At 35.0% G+C, this 23,852-nt stretch overlaps 3 protein-coding genes and 1 pseudogene across 3 annotated transcripts; 1 reads left to right on the top strand and 3 right to left on the bottom strand.

Moving 5' to 3' along the window:
* Positions 1–5,703: 5,703 nt before the first annotated feature.
* On the bottom strand, positions 5,704–9,626 carry LOC120114071 (annotated as a pseudogene).
* On the top strand, positions 9,575–11,334 carry LOC120114137 (tyrosine--tRNA ligase, chloroplastic/mitochondrial-like). The gene is made up of 2 exons (XM_039135135.1): positions 9,575–9,681; positions 9,799–11,334. Exon 2 carries the CDS (start codon positions 9,809–9,811, stop codon positions 11,282–11,284), a length of 1,476 nt encoding a protein of 491 aa, XP_038991066.1. The 5' UTR covers positions 9,575–9,681; positions 9,799–9,808; the 3' UTR covers positions 11,285–11,334.
* A 991-nt stretch (positions 11,335–12,325) lies between these two features.
* Positions 12,326–14,252, bottom strand: LOC120114109 (protein SRG1-like). Its single transcript, XM_039135110.1, has 3 exons — positions 13,932–14,252; positions 13,591–13,838; positions 12,326–13,047 (listed from the first exon to the last, which is right to left on the bottom strand). Exons 1-3 carry the CDS (start codon positions 14,178–14,180, stop codon positions 12,471–12,473), a joined length of 1,074 nt encoding a protein of 357 aa, XP_038991041.1. The 5' UTR covers positions 14,181–14,252; the 3' UTR covers positions 12,326–12,470.
* A 3,964-nt stretch (positions 14,253–18,216) lies between these two features.
* LOC120114100 (probable sodium/metabolite cotransporter BASS1, chloroplastic) lies at positions 18,217–20,658 on the bottom strand. The gene is made up of 6 exons (XM_039135106.1): positions 20,459–20,658; positions 19,525–19,618; positions 19,397–19,430; positions 19,254–19,308; positions 18,708–18,791; positions 18,217–18,615 (listed from the first exon to the last, which is right to left on the bottom strand). The coding sequence occupies exons 1-6, from the start codon at positions 20,639–20,641 to the stop codon at positions 18,397–18,399; spliced, it is 669 nt and encodes a 222-aa protein (XP_038991037.1). The 5' UTR covers positions 20,642–20,658; the 3' UTR covers positions 18,217–18,396.
* Between the last annotated feature and the right edge of the window lie 3,194 nt (positions 20,659–23,852).

Here is a 23,852-nt window from a genome sequence, read left to right as displayed (position 1 = left end):
TCGCAGCTGTATGCCCATTTTCATCATACGAAAGCTTAACATTTAATTGCATTTGGCGTTCAAGATTTTACTTCTCAACAACCCTAATTTTCATGTTCCTTCAAACTATTTTGTTCGGCAAGAAAGAGGAAGAGGGATTGTAGAAAATCGAATTAAAACAGCTCAGAAAAATTTTATAGATCAGGCCAATAGAAAAACAACAAAATTTTATCTAAAACAATTTATATGTTAATATTTGTTTAAAATTTTAAAATATAATAACAATTATACAAATATATGGATTAAATCTAGAAAAATATCAAATGGATCAACATAAGTTTTTTAACATAATTCATAATTTTTTTTTATTTAGGGTAGAGTAACTACTTTGTCACCTATCTATTACTAAATCGTGGCTAATCTTATATTTTGATTCTATTTTGGTCGCTCGTAATTAAAAAATTTAACGATGTTAACATGACATTTTTAATTTTTTTTCAATCTAGATATGTCATTATCTTATGATGGCACGTCAACATCACTGCTAATCTTTTAAAGATGAGTGACCAAAACAAAACCAAGACATAAATTAAGTGTGATTTAAAATAAATAATAATTATATGACCAAAATAAAAAGTAAATAATTAATGAGTGATTTAATAAGTAATTTACCTATGGGGGCCATGGCCTAAGTAGCCCTAGGCTTGGATCCACCCTAAATCTAAAACCAGATGTACGATACGGATTCGTCCGGATTAATCAAAGCAAAACCTTAAAACTAAGAGAGTAACAAAAAAAAAATTGTGAGTATATATATATAACCGTACAAGCACTGAATACTAAATAATACATTTTGACATACCATTTAATCATATATGTGAGTAATCAACCAATTTTTCTACCCAATTAGAGAAGAAATTATGCCTTGATATGGGGCTATTATCTCTTAATCTATTATTATTAATATTAATATATATATCTTTTATTTATTTATTTATTTTAGTTTTACTTCCTTATTTTTCTTATTTTTCTAACCATTACAGAAGCGTATATGTAGACTACATATGAAGACTGTTCAATTATGTATTTATTTATTTATTTATACATGCATTGTATTTTATCTTTATTTTTTAATTTTCTGACTTCCGGAGGTCTTTCACGGAAGCTACTATCAACCTAGCATTGGGGGCATCCTACTACCCTATCTCCCCTTACCCCATTGCATATAGGAATAGGGTTTTATTGTTGTTGTTACTTCCTTATTTTCCATTATTAATTACATTTTATTCTTTAAATTAGTATGCCTCATTTTATATGTATTTATTTATTTATTTATACATGCATTGTATTTATCTTTATTTTTAATTTCTGACTTCCGGAGGTCTTTCACGGAAGCTACTATCAACCTAGCATTGGGGGCATCCTACTACCCTATCTCCCCTTACCCCATTGCATATAGGAATAGGGTTTTATTGTTGTTGTTACTTCCTTATTTTCCATTATTAATTACATTTTATTCTTTAAATTAGTATGCCTCATTTTATGACGTTAAATAGTACCGTACTGATAATTTTTATATGATGAGAAGCAAATAAATTGTATACTCTTAATTGTGGGTGCATATCTATGCATTCAAATTGTAAATTGAATGTTGCAATTAATTCTCAGCTAACATTTTCCCGGAATCCATTGCTTTTTATGCAATTATATATATATATATATATATATATATATTTGAATGGTTTAAAAAGATTTTAAAAAATAATATTTATCAGAAATTTATTAATCATTAATAATATATGACTTCAAGCAATGTAGTAATTCCAAGCTAACCTCAGCACTAATGACTTCAAGGATCTATCCTTTAAAGACAAGCAGGCCCAACGAAACTCATGATCCCAACTCATCACCCCCCTGCAAATGACAAAGACGGAGAATACTAACCCAAACAACTTTAGGAAAACTGCACTAAAAAAATAGACTACTTCTAGTCTCCGGCTCCGCCAAGCACAAATCACAGGTACCATTAATCATCATTTCAAACGACAGGAGCCTATCCTTGGTAGGCAATTTGTCAGGCACGACCATCCAAGCAATAACGGAGCACTTTGGGATGTTACCCGAGTGCCAAACTAGCCTCTCCCACATCACCTTGTCCTTCTTTACTCATAACTCATTCCAAATCGCACGAGTCGAAGAGAACAACTCACCTAACAGGCCAGGCATACGAGCAGCTCTCAGTCGAACCTTTTACTAAAATAGATCATTCAACAAGCTGAAAAACCTTTTACTAAAAGCCTTTACACAATTAATATTTTCCATGGTTCTTATTATCGGAATTTATAGGACATTTTTTGCTTGATTATTCCCCTCCCCAGTTAACTTATTTGTTGCAGATCGGTCGGTTTTTTCTCCTGGAACTCCAGTGCCTCGAGAGTACGTAGGGCCAGCAAGACAGAACAGTTGAAACTCTGGTCCTTTTGACATATCAAGTGGCTCACCAGCAAAGCAAACAGACATCCCGATTAGGCGGGGTAGTGGTGCTCAGCCTGCTTTTGGGGATTCTGTTGCTAACCCTTCAATGACTTTGAGGAACCTGATAATATCTCCTATAAAGCGGCCTCAACTCTCTCACAGTCGCAGCAACCTTTTTACTTTTCATTTTTAGTTCCTTTTCTATTTTAGATTAAATATTATACTATTTAATGTCTAGTTTCTTCTTCTTTTTTTTGTAATATTTTTATCTTTATTTCTACTGGTCTTCTTATTTATTTATTTTATTTTCTTGCATTTTTTTATTATGCGCGCCTTTCGTATTTGTATATTTATTTCTTTATTCTTTTTTAGTGTTGATTTATTTGTAAATAATATACATTATTTTTATATTGATATTCATGATTCTTTTAGCTTATTTTTGTTAATTAGACCGAAGTTGTTCTTTTTCTTAAAAAAAAACTAATTTATTTATGTTTTACATTGATAAATTCTCAAAGGTAAGTAAATCGGATCGATTCTTTAAATTTTCATTTAAATTTTAATTTTCGCGATTAAGATAATTGGGTAATCGTGTGGTACCGAAAGTACAATTCGAGGGTGCTCATCATTCCTTGATTGTTAATGACTTCCGAATCCAATAAATCTCTGATAAGAATCGGATCTAGTAAAATGGTAAGTTCAAGGTATCCGATCTACATAACCTAAAAGATCAACGGCGACTCCATCACATCAATCCAAGTCGAAACGTAAACTCGGGTGGTCGGATCGTTGTTTGCTGAATTTAGGGCTAGGTTTTACATACCATAGACTCCAAAGTCACGGGCTAAACTAGTCATATTGGAGACCAAGAACATATAAGCAGAATTTGCTGGAAATATAATGATTGAAGTAAACTTCTCCTTTTATATGAACATTAGCATCCCATTGTCATTGCCAAATTCTCTTTTCAGAATTGTCAATTCCAGTCATTGATTGAGCTTGTAAGATGGAGTAGTCTCCCAAATGAAATGTGACCATTATTGATTGCAGCATTATATGAGGTCTATTTCAAGCAATTTGTAGTGTTTTGATGAATGCCAAGACCCTTTTATTTGGGGAATTGTAATGAAATGTGTGGACAGTTTAACGATAGTTTTGTTGAACTGTGAATGGAATAATTAGTCGGGTACAGGCTGTGACTAAATTCCGATATAATTCAACTAAGCCATCATAGATCCTATAAGATTTTTTTACTCTAAAATATCTCAAGCTGGCGTTCAATTAAAGGTCCCATTCTTGCATGAAAAAGTCCCCAAGCTCTACGCGTGGAGTTCGCTTCGGTTCCTCGTTTAGTAAGTGCTTTCTGGGGGTCACTTCATGTGTTTTTCTTAGTTAGCATGTATCTTTTTTTGTGTGGCCTTTGAGTGCTTCAGAAATGTGTGTGGGGCTCATTGATTTGCTGCCCTTTTAGGAGTCTTGTTCCCGACAGGAGCAACCTCTGGTTTGGCAAAGAGAGTTGTCCGCTTGGGTCGACCAGAAGTTGATTTTCTGCTTGACTAATGACCACAACATGAGACAAAGACAGTCCAAAATATCTTAGGTTGGAGCCACCCATTTGATGGGAAAAAAAGCGAAAAGGGTTTATGTCCTTGAAATATCTCCGATGTTTCCTTCTATATATATACATAGATATAATTGTTATAATATCCCTCTTTCTAATTTTTTTAATTAGATCTTATTTCACCGAATAAAAATATGTTTTTTTATATATTTGTTCCAGGTCAAATGTGGAATTTACCATAAAATTTGGATAAAACTAAAAGTCGTATGTGACCTTCCTAAATTCAGGTCGAATAAAACTCGGATAAAGGAAGTATGCTTCTCGAGGCGGATTGGTCAAAAACCCGATCCGACCCACTGCTATCCCTAATCCTAATATTTACAATCTCTTCACCCATCGATAGACTTCGACGTGGTTAACCAAAAATAAAAAGTCAAATTGTAAACCCTATCGGTGAAGAATACAAGTCCTACTGACATCTTTAGATTACAGATTCAGCTCAATTTAAAACATGAGATTCAACAATCAAAGTGCACCATGAGAATCAATTAAAAAAGAGTTACTTCAAAGACCAAATGATTATGCTCAGGAAAGGTGAATCATACAGCTGGAAAGAAATCGACCAGTGAACGTCGGAAACAGCTTGTTTGACTTGTGGGTTAAACTCAATGGCAAGGCGTTTCGCTCACGTGAATAGGCTTTTAAGTTGGGGTACATAATGGAAACTAACCCGTTTTGCAGGGTAATGCGTACTATCTTTTGTTCTATTCTCTGAAAGCTAGATTTATATCTTCACCAATGCTTAGTATCCACAAGGCAGAAAGAAAAAAATATATTCGAAATTTATCTTTATATTTAAATAACAAGAGTGTAATGAATCGAGCTTGAACAAATAATGTTATGTTTGTGTTCATTCCTTTATTTTTGAAGACGTTGATATTCAATTCGTGTTTATTTAAATTTCCAATATCGTGTTTGTGTCATTTATTTACTTTTGAAAGTGTTCGAGTTCATTTATTGATTGTCTGCAAACATGTCCAATTAACGTTGGTGAATATGTTCGTGAATATATTTGTTTAGTGCTAGTAAACATGTTCGTTTATTTGTTCAAAATGGAGAAATTATGCTACTGGTCCTTTAGCTCCTTAGGCTTCATAGTTTAAATTCTAAAATTCACTTTGTATTCAATTTAGCCCCTACCATCACCAAAATTTAAAATGTAAAAAAAAACATGAGAATCACTTTTATTTTCATTTAATAAACAAACACTCTATTCATAACTCTGTTCATATTTGTTTATTTAGTTTAATAAACGAATGTTATACAAATGGTTCATGAATAGTTCATCAAACACTCTATTCATTTACACCCTATGGACTCCACACACATATGCTACAAAGATTCAACATAACACTACCTCCAAAATGTCTAAAAGAAACGGCCAAACTTTGCCAGTTCAACCAATTGACATTCACACTTATCTATTACTCAAAGGCTGCACTAAATATGATATCGACGGCAGGTCTTTAACTCAGCACCACATGTTAACATACAGTTTTCATGTAAAGCAACGCTCTAAGCTTGTCATGTGTACTCAATGAACATTTGTGGCCTTTCAAAGAAGCAAAGATTTGAATTATCTACGATGAAAATGAAAGATTAAACCCTGCGTGTGTCTCTGTTGTATTTACAAGAGCTATTACTTGGTCATGGATTCAAAAATGTCGATCTCTTTCGGATGAGCATTTGCCAGGTCTTTCCATGAGATTTATGATGACAAATGAGGCAAGACAACTTGCAAAATTGGGGCCTTAGAAGATATCTCTATGGAATCCCCACTTTGGATAGGGTAGAAAACAATAGAGCCATCGACATATACGAAACCCTCTTTAGAAACCCATGCAGCATCCATCGATTGATCCGACTTGATTAAACCATGCATTAAGCAAGAATTTGCTGCTCCTGGTGAAATAGGCTCTCTTACCATATACTGGAGATCCCTAGACAAAATAGGCATTGCAAATCCTCCTGCTGAGAGCAATGCAGCCGTTGATCCTGCCGCAGTTGAGATTCTGAGACCACTTGATCGGCAGTTCACTAATGGCGAACATGTCTGGTCAATCACTCTAATTCTGCCAATATGCACAGAGAAGATTTTAAAGCCTGCATCTTTATGTAATGCTTACTTCTCTGTCAAAACTCCTTACTTGAAAGAGAACCGGGAAACTGTTGCAGGACAAGGGTGTGCAATCAAGATATCATTAAGAGCATAAGCGGGCAGAGCTTTAGAATTTACGGATACTGATATCCTTGACAACTCAGAAGGAACTATTTGACCATCTAGAAAGCCATCCAGCACCTGAAAGAAATGCCAAATATAAAAAAATAACATCAACAACCTTCAATGTAGAAACAGAACAGTAATCTTTTTGCTGTATATAACATATGAAATAACCAAGCTGTTGAATTCTAGTGAAAATAAATAATGCTTAAAATCAGCATAGGCAAGTAGGTTATAGAGCCTCTAGCTTTTTACTAAACCGTCAAGTTTGAAGTAAAAAGCTTATTCTCTAACTTAAACAGACATAAAACTTACTCCTTTTCAGACATCAACTGACATGTACCACCCCGAAACAACTTTGTCACTAGAGAATTCTTTTCTCATGCAATATCTCCAAATAACGTTAATTTCCTTCTTTAACACTTTATGTGTGTGTGTATGTATATATATATATATATCCTTACTTGCTCGAAATTTTTTGCTGTTGCTGCTGCACATAAATAATCAGTGCTTCTAGTAGCATCAAACTCATTGCTGAACTTTTCAACTTACAAAAAAGAATTAAAAAAATGAATAACTGGCATATCCAACCAAGAGGTATGCAATATAAATGATGGTCCACGTCATCAAAAGAATTTTAAATTTGGTATAAAGAACCAAATCGAATGCTTGACCTAACCTCTTCAGCTTGTGTAGGATCAGAATTTACTCATAGAACTGGAACTGAGTCATCCAAGAAATAACTGGCCTGCAAAAGAGTGCCGTCACCACCAACTGTAACAACCAAATCGACATTATGAATTGGTTGTGATAAGTTGTTACGAAATAAGGGTTTCCAGTCAATTGTCTTCTGCTGTAAAATTTTATGGAAATGCTTATGGCCGGATGATGAATGGAATATTACGTAATCGGGGATCACAACCAGAGAGTCGCATCAGCAGATGATGACATATTTGCATCAATCCAGTCTATTTTCGGCTATATTTTTACGTGGCTTCAAGCTGTACCCAATGTTAATTGAGGCTCTGATCGAATGTTGTCTGCCCGAGATGCCCACGTTTCATTTCTCGAGTGATGAAGCGACGATTACTTTGAAAGACATCACCTACTAACTTGGTGTTCCTGTGAATAGAGCTCTCGTTGTGAGTCAGAACATGTACGACCCCGCGACGTTGGTCTACCAAGTTTTGGGAAAATGACCACCATCCGACGTAATGAGGGGATATCGGGTAATGATAACGTGGTTGGAGTCCGAATTCAAAGTGACTATCGAGTCGACCGAGGCGAAGGTTGTTCTTGCCTCCCAAGCATTTCTTCTCCAAATGATCGGAGGGATACTATTACCGAATAAATCCAGTAATTTGGTGCACACTCAATATATACGATATTTGGAAGACTTCGCTGTGTATCGTAATACCAGTTGGGGCTCGGTAATTCTAGCCTTTCTATCTGGGAGCTTTGTAAGGTTGCAATTGTCTAATCCCGTCGAAAAGTCGATGTAGCAGGCTATCTGATACTACTATAATCGTGGGCTTAGTATCAATTCCCATTTTTTGATGCCGATTACACTAGCCCCGGTCGAGTTTCCGTTGGTGGCAAGGTAATTGTTTCACTTCATTTATTTAAAACTTTTTTTTTGAATTTCATAAATTTATTTATTTTATTTGTTTATAATATTTTTTATTTTTAAATATTTTGGATTGCATCATAAAATATCAGAGACGAAGTTGGCGGGTGCTACTGCACGAGACATAGGATAAGGATCGACATCGCCGATAGATATGTGATATGACATACGAAATTATTATTTTTATTGTTTTTAACTTTATATATATACTAACTTTGATATTTAATATTTACAGTTCTCTTGGCTTCCGTATGTTGACAATGAGACAGTTATTGTCGGCACAATTTTTTAGGGATCTCACTTATGGTGTGTCGTGACGTTGTTGTTGCACCAAGCGATTGTTGAGTGGTACGCCGTTGATAGAGTGATGCGACAGTTTGCATCGCACCAGTCGATTCCTTTGCCGCAAATGGTTGATATGGGTGCGCTCCATGCAATCGATACATGTGGGAATCATACTGAAAATTGGTTGGCGAGACACGCTTACTACATCAGCCTATGGAATCAGCATGAACTATCGGTCCCCCGCATGAAGACGTTACACCACTGGACCTAAATTTCGATCATTCTCCCTACCTCCGATCTTATGAATCAAATGGAAAACCATATTTAACGACATTGGAAGAGAAGAGAGAATGACAACATCATCATGTCACATTCGCCAAGTTGAAGTCCAAGAAGAAAGCATTGTTGTCGTCTTCTTCCGCTTCAGCATCTGCAATTGAAGAGTACTATTATGCATCTTTGGCTAGTTTCGATTTCTATCCTCCATTTTATACTTCACCGGAGACTCAACCGAATTTGGTTAGAGGTTCATGGGATGCACCGCAATACACTCAAGCATCTTCGACAGAACATGCGGTTGTGGTGTGACCATATCTTATGTGGTACACAAAGTAGCAACCAAGTCTAAGCAGTTACGATAATGATGGCCTCAAATGTCATAAATTCATAATTGTATTTCAAAGGTAGATCGTAGAGTGTGTTGGGTACACCTCCTAGGCAAGACGAAGACGACGACGACGACAACGGCAATGGTGGCGGCGACGATCAAGGCGTACGGCTCCGACAAACTCGACGAGCCTCACGCCATTATCATTCGATAACTCATCGGCATCTTCAAGAACTTAGGAAATATAGATAAATTATCTTTTCTAATTAATTTATATTTTTGTAATTATTTACTTACTTTGTATTTTTAAAATATAAATAAAATTATTTTTCTTTTAAATTTAAATTTTAATTAAATTTTACCTGGTCGAATTTTTTACCTCGAGGTGACGAGGTCCAAGTAATTGTGGTTCCGTTTGCCCATTGAACAACGGCTAAAAATGACTAGTATTTTTGAATTTGAAAGAACTCGTCACGTAAAAGTAACAAGTTTCAACTAATTTTTTTTAAAATTTAAATATTTTATTTTATTTTAAAAAAATTTATGAATTTTTTTAATAAGCTTGCCACCTCAACTTGACAAATCCTATTAATGATAAGAAGACTTACATGAGACCCATTATATGAGAACCATTTAAAAAATAATATCCTACTGATGAGTACGGAGTGTACTATAGAAAAAAAAACTCTAGGTATGCTCAATACCCTAAATAATTTACCCGTTTGGGGTATTGGGCCAAAAAAACCCATCTCAAACCATTCCAAAATCCAAACCCATCCGGCAGCTTATCCTTCTCTTCCAAATCCCTCATTGTTTTCTCTGTTATTCTCTGGTTCAAGCCTCAGTGGACAGCCATAATCACCAAGGTCAGTCTTTCTCTGTATTTTTTTTTTCTTTTCTTATTTGTTATTTCATATTCAAAGATTTTCCATTGTTAATTTCATAAAAATTACAAGCTTTTTTATCTTTAATATTGGAAACAGACCACTGTTTATGGCTTCAAGGACTTTCCTTTGCTTCAATCATGGAAAATTCTTCATACCCTTTGCTAATACCAAGGTTATCCCTTTTTCTAAAAGACCCATGAAAAGTTTCAATTTTTCTTCCGTAAGTTGCAGCCTTAACACTCCTCAGCCAACTGTTGAACCGAAATCTCAAGCGGGTAGCACCCCGAATGTTGTTAAAATACTTAAAGAAAGAGGATTGCTTGAATCCATAACCAATGAAAATCTCAGGTTGGTTTGTTCAGACCAAACTGCTGGTCCTCTCAAAGTTTACTGTGGTTTTGACCCAACTGCCGAGAGCTTGCATTTGGGGAATCTTTTGGGTCTCATTGTACTTTCTTGGTTCCAAAGATGTGGTCACAAAGCTGTTGCCTTGATTGGTGGAGCTACTGGTAGAATTGGTGACCCTTCTGGTAAAAGCCAAGAAAGACCTGAACTTGATTTGAATACACTGGAAAAAAACATTGTTGGGATCATGGAGATTATAAATAAGATTCTTAGTAAAAATGCATATTTGGGTTCTGAAAAACACTCGAACTTTGTTATTTTAAACAATTATGATTGGTGGAAAGAGGTTAGGCTGCTCGATTTCCTTAAACAAGTCGGTCGATATGCTCGGGTGGGGAGTATGATGAGTAAGGAGAGTGTTAAGAAGAGGTTGGAATCCGAACAAGGGATGAGCTATACCGAGTTTACTTATCAGTTGTTGCAAGGTTATGATTTTTTATACCTTTTTAAGAATGAAGGTGTGAATGTACAGATTGGTGGAAGTGATCAGTGGGGTAATATTACTGCGGGAACTGAGTTGATAAGGAAGATTTTACAAGTTGAAGGAGCTTATGGCTTGACATTTCCTCTTTTATTGAAGAGTGATGGTACCAAGTTTGGAAAATCAGAAGACGGTGCGATTTGGCTTTCGCCGTCTATGTTGTCTCCCTATAAGTTTTACCAGTATTTCTTCTCTGTTCCGGATGCAGATGTGGTGAGGTTTCTCAGAATTCTAACATTCTTGGATATGGAAGAGATAAATGAGTTGGAAAGCGCAATGACAAAACCCGGTTATGTGCCCAATACCGCCCAGAGGAGGCTTGCCGAAGAAATCACTCGTTTTGTTCATGGTGAAGATGGTTTAAGCGAGGCTCTTAAGGCAACTGAAGCATTGAGACCCGGATCAGAGACGAAATTGGATTGGAAAACCATTGAAGGGATTGCCGAGGATGTTCCATCATGCTCCTTGCCTTACTCCAAAGTGTTGAATCTTTTGATTGTTGATCTTTCTGTTTCGTCTGGTCTGTTCGAGAGCAAATCAGCTGCTCGTCGTCTATTGAAGCAAGGGGGTGTCTACTTGAACAACAAAAGAGTGGATAATGAAAGTAAAAGAATAGAGGCTGAAGACATTGTAGATGGCAAAGTGCTTCTTCTATCTGCAGGCAAGAAGAACAAGGTGGTTGTTAGAATCCGTTGATCGCTTGTAAGAGTGCCTGATTATTTAATTAGAAACTGTTTCAAATTTAATGGTATATGAACAAGAGAAAGGTAGTGTTTATATTGTTTCTCTTCTTTGCGGTGTTTGCAAATCCATATCCATTGAATCATATGGATGAACAAGTCATAAAATGAGATTATAGTTTGGGGATAAAATTGGAATATTCAAAAAGTCAGAGATTGTTTTAAAGGGAGAATTATAGTTTGGAGATGTATAATGCAATTAACCCTTTATTTGTAAAGATATAAAAAGATTATATTGACTTTGTGTATTCACGAAAGAGTCGGATAAGATGGAGAGCAGGTTATATCAAACGTCGTCTTATCTTCGTTATATTTTATTACAAGTGGAAAAGAGTTTGTTCTCGAGATTTAATTATAATTAAAGTGTTAACCAAGGTTTAGTTTTTCGTTTGACAATTGTACCACAAATTTGATTTCTTAGTAGTTGACAGATATTTAACGTTTAAATATTCTTAATTATATTTGGGTAAAGTGTACAAATGGTCCCTCGACTATAGGATACTGATTAATTGAGTCCATTAACTATTAAAAGTTACAAAATAGCCCCTCGACTATATGGAGTTGTTTTGTTGAGTCCCTCGACTATTGAAAGTTACAAAATAGCCACTCGATTATTCCAAATCAATTCTTTTTCGTTAAAAACTTACGGTCATCTGAGTTGGACGTTAATACGATGACTGAGATATGATAGTCGTTTGAGATAGTGAGATCATATTTTTATCGTATGACATGATAGTCGATTATTCATATCTCACTCAGTAGATTAATGTATAACTTAGACGATCGTCAATTTTTTTACGAAAAATGACGGGTTTGGAATATAATAAATAGTTGGATGACCATTTTGTAACTTTTAATAGTTGGAGGACTTAATAAAGCAATACCCTATAGTTAGGGGACCATTTATGTACTTTACCCATTATATTTTTATGTGTATTATATCAACAAATTAAACTCAATCAACATAAAAGTGAATATCTTTATTAAAGTACAAGGAACAACATATATTTTTGCAAGTTTATCCAAGTATACTACTTGCTTTAGTTTACTATAAAACACACTCATGCATGCATGTATATGCAGTTTATTCTAAAGAGTAGAGACTTGATCCGTGATTACTAGAAAATCGGCTGATTTAATCCTCAATCCCGTTGAATTTTAAAGGTATCAACATAAGCTTTCCCCTGAAGCTTACGAGAGAACAAGCCTTTGTAGAATTCTTGAACTTTCACCCTCGTAAACTTTGCCGGCGACTGTTCCGAGATCAAGCTCGGTGCAGGGCCAAATTCGCCATCTAACCCCAGCCCGAAGAACGTCGCGAACGAGAGCCGTTCCTTTACCGGGTGCACCGTCCCACGATGCTCGATGCTACGGTACCGTCCGTTCGATATGATCTCCAAAATGTCGCCGACGTTGATAATGAAGGCATTCGGGAGGGGTTGAACTTGAACCCACTTCCCATCTTTCCTTATCTCGAGACCATCGACATCGTTGAGCTGAAGCAAAATGGTGATGAGTGTGGCGTCCGAGTGAGGAGTGAGTCCCATGACCTGGTCAGACAGCTCACATGGGGGGTAACAGTTGATCCTAATCGTTTGCCTTCCCTCTCCGACGAATTCCATCATTTCCTCGGCTTTCATGTGCAGGGCTTCTGCTATCTTTTCTAACATACCTGTTGATAGATTGTTTAACTCGGACGTGTAACGCTCCATCAATTCACTACATCAAAAACATTAAAATATCAAAAGTTTTAGGGTTAAGACCAGCTAGCCAAAATGTTTCACAAAACTACGTGGATAGACTTCAAAAACAGAAAAACTCATTTCGTGATTTGATATGAGCAACTCATTCCGATTTAATGTATTCCGACGTGATTCGATCTAATCGGATTGATTTTTTTATTTTGAAAATTTAAATTTGAATCGAGATTTTTTAAGAGTGGGTTGGGTTCAGATTTAAGACGAAAATAATTTAAATATAATTACAATAATATTCCTTTCTAGTTATTTTTTTCAATTAAGTCCTTATTTTATCTAATAAAAATAAATTATATATACAACGGGTCAGGCACAGATTTTGACTAAAAAAATCGAATAGAGCTTCAAATAAAATGAGACTTTTCTAAACTCAAGTCGGGTCATATGGTGGTGGAGAAATTTAATTTTCGAGTTAAATTAAGGTAAAAAAAAATCGACCCTACCGACACATGATCATCCCTAATCATGCTGTGTTTGACTTTCAGTTATAATGTTGGGAGTGTACCTCAAAGGAGAAGGGAGGCTGGGGATCATGCGAGGGTTTCGAAGACGGAGAGGATAAGTGACCATGAAGAAGAGGTCACCCCAATCAAGCTTCTGATCATCGGACACAACAAAAGCTTGCCCGAATCCCTCGGCGTTTCCGGGTGACTGCCACCATTTCTTCTTCTCCTCCATCGGAAGCTTGAAGAACGCATCGATCTCCGCCTTGATATTCTCCAACAGAGTCGAGTCCACTCCGTGGTTAACCAGCTGCACACCAATTCATTCAACAAAAAATCAAAACCAACAAACACAATAACATCGGTAGACTTCGAGCACAAGGCCAGGATGGAGGCAAGAAACCTGGAAGAATCCCCATTCTTTACAAGCGAAATCAAGCTTTTCCACTTCGGGATTGTTTGGTCCACCAGAAACCAGCTTCTGCGTGTCGATGACTGGGATTTCCAGAACCTGATCGCCATTGGGAACCACTGCTTTTTCGATGTCGGATCGAAGGTATCTACCGGGGATGGAGGTCGATGATTCTTTAGCCATCTCTACGACACTCGGAACCAGCAAAGAACTAACCTCGAGCGATGCCTTCGATGCCATGTCTGTCTCTTCCAAAGGGATAGCACAATGTTTTTCTTAATGCAGATAATTCGCAAGTAGCAAAAGCTATGATTTTAGTTCGTTTTGATTGTGGGATATATATATATATATATATATATATATAGATATAAAATTTTCCACTTGCTTTCTTTCCTGCGTAATCCTTCTGAATGTTCATTGGTTAATTGAATTATAAAAAAAAACTACCAAGGTTGCAGGTTGCAGGGTGCAAGTAGCCTATGATGTTATTATAAGTTATATTCTAAATTAATTTCTAAACTTTAAAATATTAATGTCATATTCATCTAAGAACTATTTTTCGAGAGTTAAAAATCCAAATCTCCACAGGTAAAGTTTGTAGGGAATATGAAAGTCAGACCTACTAATTAGAAAAATTGTACATAATTTGGAAGTCAAATCGGACCAATTAAGAACTCTTAAATTCCATTAGTGAAATTTGTAGATAAGTTTAAAAAAATGGGAAATTATTTAATGAAACTCTTTCTGGGGGCAGTGCACAAGTATCTAGAACTCATTGACTAAAACAAACAATTTTTCTTTTTATTATTGAAAAAGTATAAAACAAAGAAGCAATTGCCAATGAATAAAAAAGTGTCAGGTGATTCAAAAGACAAAATAAACAACTTTAGGATTATATATACATTTAACCCTTCAATTAATATATAACCTTTAGAGATAATTTGTTTATTCAATGTTTGAACGATGAATGTGTATTGACCAATGTATTTAAAAATAAGTAATTCTATCTGAAAATTTACGAAGACCAATTTCCTTGACTTTAATTTCTTGTATTTGTATACAAATTAAATATATATATATATATATAATAGAATATAAAGCAATCATTTGCGCAAACCAAATTATTTTAACGGTTAAAAGAATGGTGTTATTTCGGTTACAAATTCGAACACCAATGATTGTAGTAGGAGTGATTGGGCGTTATTTCGGTTACAAATTCGAACACTAACGACTGCAGTAGGAGTGATTGGGCGGTATTTCGGTTGCAAATTTGAACACCAACGACTGCAGTAAGAGTGATTGAGCGTTCATTGTTAAATGATTAAAAGTATTTAGAACATGTACTACTTCATAATCACCTAAACTTAATAAAATAATAATAATAAAATAATAATAATAATAATAATAATAATAATAAAGCATTTAAAGAAAATGAAAATAAGTGCATAACACATTTAGGATGGTTATTAGATACAAATTTGATGAATTTTTATTAGAATCGATTTTATAAGATCAAGTTTTTTTAATTTGTGTTCATGTCAGGTCGGTCAAGTCTTTTTATTTTAAAAGAGAGATAAAGTTGGTTCAATTTCAAGTTTTGAGTTAAAAAAACATTGGCTTGACCCAACTCGAGATAATAGTATACTTATTTTTTATATATTTATAGATAATTATAATAATATATATCTCAATTTTTATCAATTAGATCCATATTCTATCAAATTAAAATGATATATATATATATTGAATCATACATATTCTTAAAAAATCTTGAAAACCCTAAAAACTTAGTTGTCTCTCATTAATGTGCCGCTCACCTATTTTCTTTTTCGTCTTTGTTGATCGATAGTGGCACCAACTTTAATGTTGGTTGCCGACCGTCAGTATTCTTTATTTTCTTTTTCTATTCTATATCGTATCTTTATTTTCGTTTGTTTTTTTATTTTCAATAAGTTTGCATGTGTTGCACGTTTTCATCTGCCTTTTTAGCATGTTTTTTCGGTTCTTTGGCTGTTTTTTATTTATCTTTTTCTAAGGGTTTATTTGACATCACCACGACTGATCAAGATGACGCTTATCTAATATATTGTGATATTCCCTGCTTTGGTCCCTCGTATTGGATTTGGTTACCCGATTTGCGTTCGTTGATATCTTTTCATGTCGCTCGAGTTTGATTTGTGGTTTGTCGGTGGTCTTTCAATAGCTCGATCCCCTTTTGTTGTTCGTTTGCCAATTCGATCAGACTGTTTGTATCTATCTTTGTTCGAGTTTCTTGGTTAGATTTAATCTTTTCTTATATGGTATTTACGTGATCTTAAGTTACTAGTTTTGTTTCAATGATTATAGGAAATTTTCTTAATTATGTGCTTAATTTACCATTATGATTGTAAATTTTTATTGTAATTTAGGATATTTTTATTTTTGAATAAAATTAATTGCTTATATATATGTGTGTGTCTGGTCAGACATGAATTTTAATCTTAAAAATAAAATCAAATTTTGAATCATTAAAATTTTCCTAAATTTAAATCAAATCAGATGAAAAAAAATAATATTCCAATCGAATTCGAATAAATAAAAACTCGTCTCGGCTTATAATCCTCCTAAATACAACTTTGTCTTGGACAAGACCTTTTCATATTTCCTTTTTTAATATCCCTATTTGAAAATTTCAAACATGGAAATTGAAGATCATCTAAAGACCAAGTCAACTGATCAAGAAATCTTTACATATTAACAAATTACTTGAAATTAAATATTATATATGTCTGTTATGAAAGAGATTTTTATTTTTATTAAATGAATTCTTATGGATCATTAAATTACGTAAAGATTGAAAATTATTAAATTAAAATTCTGTATTTTAACTATGAATCATTGACTATAATTAAAGCCAATGAGCATGATTCCTTGGAATAAGATATATTTTAATACCTAATTTGCATCGATTATCTTTTTGACGGTCAAATTATTATTTTTATAATTCATAATCTTGTTGAACAAACAAAACGTCTTATAAAATATAAATCATTCAAGAATAGTATTTAATACTAAATAAAAGGAAAAATTATATTCAAATGACCAAATGTGATTATATAAATTCACCCCATCAAGTAATTTTATATGGTTAAAGTGGATATTTTTTTTGGAGGTCTTGAGATCGAGTAGATGTATCTACAGGGTGTATTTACGTTTTTAATGTATAAGAAAGATTTTGAATAAATATTATTCTTGTAATCACCATATATCGTTAAAAAAAATTGAATCTCTTGTTTGTGTAGTTAAATTGATAATTGATTAAAGAGAATGTTATTATTCTCTCTAAAAATCCTAACTTCGAGTAACATATGTTTTATTTACAAAAGAACTCTCCATATTTTGTGATAATGGTTCAAAATAAAGCGTCGTTAACAACGAAATTAAATTTATAGAATATATAAATAACATAAATTAAATATATAATTATATAAAATTTAGTTAATTATCATATTAGATATTCCCTCTGGCCCATTTATATTGTCCATCGTTGATTTTTTTACGTAGTTTTAGGAAGAAAAAGTTTATGTAAGAAATATATTGTAATAAAATGACAATTTTATCTTAGAAAAATTAAATTTTACTTTATTGGTAAACTAAAAAAAAGGTAAGAAGGAAAATGCACCTAGACAATTTTAAAACATAAAATGGATAAATTTAATACGACGGAGAGTATATTAATAACAAGTAATTTAATTGTTATCATTTAAATAATTAAAAATTAACAAAAAAAATATTAAAAGACAATCATCATATTAAAATCCTTAATTATGAAGTGACATCAATGAAGTTTACCTTTCATTAACCCCTTAACGGTATTAATGACAAACTATCCAATTGATCACCTAACTTTTAAAACAATTACATTTTGATTGTTACTTATGTATATTTTTAATCACATAATCATTAAACCTCTTTAACAGATGCTCTTAAAGTTGACAAGACACACGATCAAATGATATATTATTGAAGATTTTATTTTTGACGTGGAGTTTTCAACTAATTTAATAGGTATCATCATGCATTATCATTCCATATCATCCATCCATACATATATGTTTCACATATGTACTAATATTGATGTAAAATTTTACATTAACATATAATTATCACTCCTGCTTCTGCTTTGGCGCATTGCTTCTGCAAATTCGGGCCAACAGACTACCTAAAACTGAGTGGCTCACACTGGATACTGCACATGGTACCGCCGTCGGTGGATTACGAAAGTGCTGTGCGGCAGGAACAAGTCCGAGAAGCATGTTCTGAAACATCAATCAGTTGAACAAAGGGTCAAGCTTAATGAAAACATCGACGTTCTTTGAGATCGAACTACTCGGAACAGATTGCGTGCCTGCATTCGAACCTCGATAGAGATGGTTCGTGATGATGTCTCATAAAGCCAAAGTGCCCTCGAAAGGATTTAGCCAAAGAAAAATCCAAATGCATGAAGAAGGGCTGAAGCTAGCACAACTTGTAGACCAAATGCAAGAATTGTGGATGCACTCTGGGAAACCGCATTTCTGACCAGAATGCCGACGGTTACGACAGCAATGCTTAGCATCAAAGGAGAAACAGGTTTAACCAGGCCACTGAAATATTGATTTAGGAATGCACCGGCCAATACAGGAAGAAGCACAACCTGTAGAAATAGCATGGCTAAGTACCAAGTACTAACCACTACTAGAAATGAACTGTATTATGAAAAATAAGTTATGCAACGAAAGAATTCACCTGCAGTGTTGTGTTTCGCAGTCCAACTGCATCCACGGCAACGTATTTCCCTGCCATCTTGGTAGTGAGAAAGGGGGTCATAATCTGCGGAATAAATAAATGATGGTACCTATGAATTCTCACCTCCAGAAATGCAAGTTCATACTCTACTCAAATGGATTTCAGTGTTTGCTTACGATATAATATCCCAGACGGTTCTTAGAAGAATGGTGATCGATGTTTCCTGAGTTCTTAAACAGGCAAAATATACCTTAATCTAAGAGTATCTGACAATGCATTCGCATTATGTATTTTTTAAAATCTGACCCAAAATGCTCTTTTTTAGGAAAAGCATGGAAACTCAAACCAGATTGACAAAATGGTGGCATCAAATATTTACTCATAATTCAGCACTCCCCCATGTAGGATGGTCATCAATCGCAAGATTGCCCCCGCAAGTGGATAATATTGTTAAGACCGTCAATATGATGGGGCGCATTGAAAATTATTTTTAAAACACCTATTAATAAGAAAGACAGTATGAAGCAACAGTTCTGGTTTACAAACCACAGCTGACAGAGTGCTTGCAGCAGTCATCAGCACAGAAAGTGCGACATTTCCTCTGGAAAATAGCAAGATCATCAGATCTTCAGGAAAAAGAATCAAATATTAAAGAACGATGCATGATACATATACAAAAATCCGCATACCCGGCAAGATACGTGACAATGTTACTTGCTGTACCTGAAATGAAAAATTAAAGCACTATCAAGAGGAAGACAAAAAATTGAGAAGTAAAGTTTTAAAACTTACAGGCAAAGAGTGACTATAAGCTTACCACCAGGACAGCAACCGACCAATATTAAACCAGCTGCATAGTGAGATGGCAGATTTAAGAGCTTGCTCAAAAAACACCCAGACAAGGGCATCACCTGCAACAACTCAACCATTGTTTTCCAGTTTATAAGTACTTACTAAAAATGAAGAGTGCATATAAACGTGTATATATATTGTAAAATCTCTCTCACGGGTTTGGCTCCTCTCCAATACCTATTTAATCACCATTCACAACTTGATTTTCACGCTTAATATATATGTGATGTATGCGTCCTTCACACTTAAATGGTGATGACCAATGTATTGGATATTAATGGATGAAAAAAATGATGGATTGAATCTCAACCTTTCTCTCACTGCATCTAATGCTTTGAGATTAAAAGCATGTCTATATATGCAATATAATTATAAATTACATAATTATATTGCTCTACAGAATATGCCATTCTGCTCATGTGTATTCACATCGCTGCAGTGTTGCATGATATGATGCCATTGAGTTGGAAATTTCAAGTTAATGAGAGGAGCTGGACACAATGCTCCAATCAACAATAAATGGTCAAATCATCAAAATAATGAGAATCAAATAGTTCAATTCAAGGATTGAGATGATATCATGATTGAGCCGAAGAGAAGTTACTCAAGAAATCATAACTCCGAACATCACAGAGTTCAAGTTGTACTTCTAAGAACAGCATAAAAAGTGCAAGATAACAGGCAAGAGTAGAGTGCTAAGGCAGCAGCAAATAACTCTGCCTTGTACATACCCAAAGTTATTGCCAGAGTTGGATTTAAATGATTGATTCAGATTTGGTAAGCTTACATTGTTACAAGTTTATATAACCTAACTAAGAAAAATTATAAACCCAGAAACTGTTACTCTAAATATCAGCTCAGTTCAATATAAAAAATCATGAGAAAAATTGAAAATCAACCGTATATTGGAGCACAAAACCAGCGATCAACTCTTTGGGCATAGCAAGAGCCCCTCGAAGATCATCAAGGGTAAGAGTCGTACCCATACCAAGCATAGTAAGGGTAAGACCATAAATGCTCCATTTGGGTGTCATCCAATTGAAAGAACTTGGTGCCCAATAAGACATCCCAAAGAAACCCATAGCGGGAATGCAGTGGAAATCACTTCACCAGCCCACTCAACCCAGTCTCTGAAACTTTTATTGTTGTTAGCACCGCAACTGTCTGATGAAACGCCGCAATGAACTCTAAAACGATCAGAAGTCAACAACATTGGGCTGTTTCTGGGATTGGGATGTTAGTGTTAAAAGATGGTGAAGGCTTGGGACATGAAATGAAGTGATTTGGGTACGATAAAGAAAAGGTTTTTGTTGTGTTGTGGGCGATTTTTTTTATATATCATCGTTGAATAGTATATTTTTCGATCAGACACTGTTTAGATTATATTTTCTGATCTAACATCTTTTGCAGAAAGGCACGACTCCTGCAACGTGTTTTACTCTGATTTGGCGTCACGTGAGGTAAGACGTGCGCGCCTTGGGTATAATTACCCACTTACCTCGACGTTTCACACCCCAATCCCTCCATATAAATACCCTCATCCTCAATCATTTTCATTACACCAAATTCTCTCAAATACTCTTATAATCTTTGTCTAAGGTATATTTTATTATATTTTTAATATTTTGTATTTAATTTATTTAATTATTTATTTAATTATTTTTTTGCAGTTATAAAATGGAAGACGGTCTACTTCGCTTGGATGGAAATCATATATCTCGACACTTTGCTGATACGGTAACATTTTAATGTTTTAATTTAATTTAAATTATTAGTAATTATTTGTTGATTTATTTAATGAATGATTATTAGATTAAGAATTAATTTTTGTAATTATTTAATTTTAGGAGAATGACCGTGTATTAGATCCATGTATTAAGAATCTTAAGTTAGTGATACCTAGCTGTGTCTTGCCGTATTTAGTAGAGGCTGGATTCAGTTACATAGGTAGATATCAGGGTCACTGTAAGATAGATCCAGACCTTATTTCTGCCTTAGTAGAGCAGTAGAGGCCAGAGACCCACACATTCCATCTTCCGTGCGGAGAGTGCACGATTACACTTGAGGATGTTGCTATGCACCTGGTGCTTCCGGTGGATGGAGATGTGATATCGGGGATTGCGCAAGGTTCCTGGACTGCTTTGTGTCGGGATAATCTAGGACGTGTCCTGGAAAGTTTTAACGGTGGTCGGATACCGTTAAATTGGTTAGATGACAATTTTCGGGAGTTGAGCGAGGACGCGTCAGATGATGAAGTTAAAATACATGCACGGGCATGCATACTGCAGCTGATAAGAGGGTTGTTGATGCCGGACAAATCGCGTAACCAAGTTCACTTTATGTGGTTGCGACATCTTGTCGACTTTTGTCTGGCCGGATCACTCAGTTGGGGCTCGGTAGTTTTGGCTTTATTGTACAAGGAGATGTGTCGAGCCACTGACTACAGGAGAAATGCTATCGGCGGATGTCTCCTGCTGCTGCAGTCTTAGGCATGATATCGATTGCCCTTTTTATGTCCCGTTGTGAAGAACCCATTCGTACTTCCGCTACTCTTGAGGTAATTATGAAACTGATTTCGTATATTAATCATTTTATATAGCGTATAATAAAAAAAATTTCTTGAATAGGTGCTCTAATGCTAGGAAAAATCATCAGGAGCTACCTGATGATTTAAAAAAAATTAGGGTACTCATCGATCAGAAAGCTGGCACACAGGTATGAATTTAAATGTTTAAAAATTGATTTTAGATTATAGTTATATAATTAGATTATTATTTTGATAAAAAAATATATATTTGTTTTAGTTTGAATGGGTGTCATATTCTAATGATGATTTGAGGACGGTGATCCCACCTGAGTTGAGGGGCCCATCAGATGTTTGGGTGACAATGGTCTCTTTGATATGTTATGCGACCGTCGAGTGGCACTTCACTGATCGCGTGCTCTGGCAATTTGGTTATTTTCAACCAATTCCGGAAGCACCTTGCAATATGGACGACTTGCATGCCACAGATAGACACGACAAGACCTATACAGATTTACTGGTGAGGCATCATGAGTGGGTCGTGTTGTGGGAGGATCGACATCGACGCCTTCCCCGTAGAAAGCCCATTTATGTTGATGACTTGACGGTTGGTGATGATTATTATGAGTGGTTCAACAGAAACGGGAAACTGTTTCTGCTTCCCGATGATGCACGAGGGCGGACCTTTCCACGACGTTGATAGAGATGTTCATCAACACAACACCATCATCCCTCGACTCGTGGACGGAGAGCAGGTGCTTCCGGTTCATCATCAGCTGCACCAGCAGGACCTTCATAGCAGCCACCGTCTGCAGCGACTTACATATTGCAATCATATATGATGCTTTTACCGCCTTTCCATTACCAGATGTCGCCGCCGCCGCCGCCTTCACCTGGTTTTATGACCCCGCCGCCGCCGCCTTCACAGAGTTTTATGACCCATCCTGGAGGCTATTATGGGTTTATGTTTGTAGATCCGACTTGGGGTTCATATGCTAGATATTTAGCTGGTTCAGCCTCATCACCCATGGTCACAGCACAGACACCTCATGTACAGTTTTCACACTCAGCGATGTCTGGGTTTTATGAGTTTTCCCAGTTTTCGCAGGCCGGTGGGATAGTCAGTCATACACCTCTAGAGTCCTTATTCTATGGAGGTGCTTCATCGTTATCAGCTCCTCATCAACAAAATTTAGCTGCTCAGGACGACGACGACGACGACGACGATGATGACAGTGATGAGTCACAACCAGTGATACGAAGAAATCCTCCTCGAGACCGGCAACCACCGCCCTGCGGAACACATTCACGTCGCAGGCATCGATAGATTTTGTTTTTTTTATTATATTTGTATTTAGTACTTTTATTGTAGTTGTTTATTGGACTTTTTTATTGTAACTTTTTTTTATTTATCATTTAATACTTACTTTAATTCGTTAATATGGTTGGATTTATTTTAATTTATTTTGATAAATTTGTTGGACTTTTTGTTAATTTATTTTGCTTAATTTTTTTATTACCATTTAATATTAGTTATTGTAATTTGGTTATCATTTACCATTTAATACTTATTGTATAGTTAATGTCAGTTATTTGTTAATATAACGCCAATGTCCAATCTCGTATAATTGTATCATTTTTTTAATCTTCATCAGCGGTTATCGAATAACATTAACTTTAAGTAAATGCAAATTAAAGTACAATAATTATTAATTGATAAACAACTACATCATTTCCTCATCAATTGTTACTTGATGACAACAGAAGTG

The sequence above is a fragment of the Hibiscus syriacus genome, unplaced genomic scaffold (assembly GCF_006381635.1).
Source record: "Hibiscus syriacus cultivar Baekdansim isolate YM2019G1 unplaced genomic scaffold, ASM638163v2 tig00110220_pilon, whole genome shotgun sequence".
NCBI classification, from domain to species: domain Eukaryota; kingdom Viridiplantae; phylum Streptophyta; class Magnoliopsida; order Malvales; family Malvaceae; genus Hibiscus; species Hibiscus syriacus.
The sequence above is the reverse complement of the archived record's forward strand: the minus strand, read 5'-3'. Positions and strand labels throughout refer to the sequence as shown.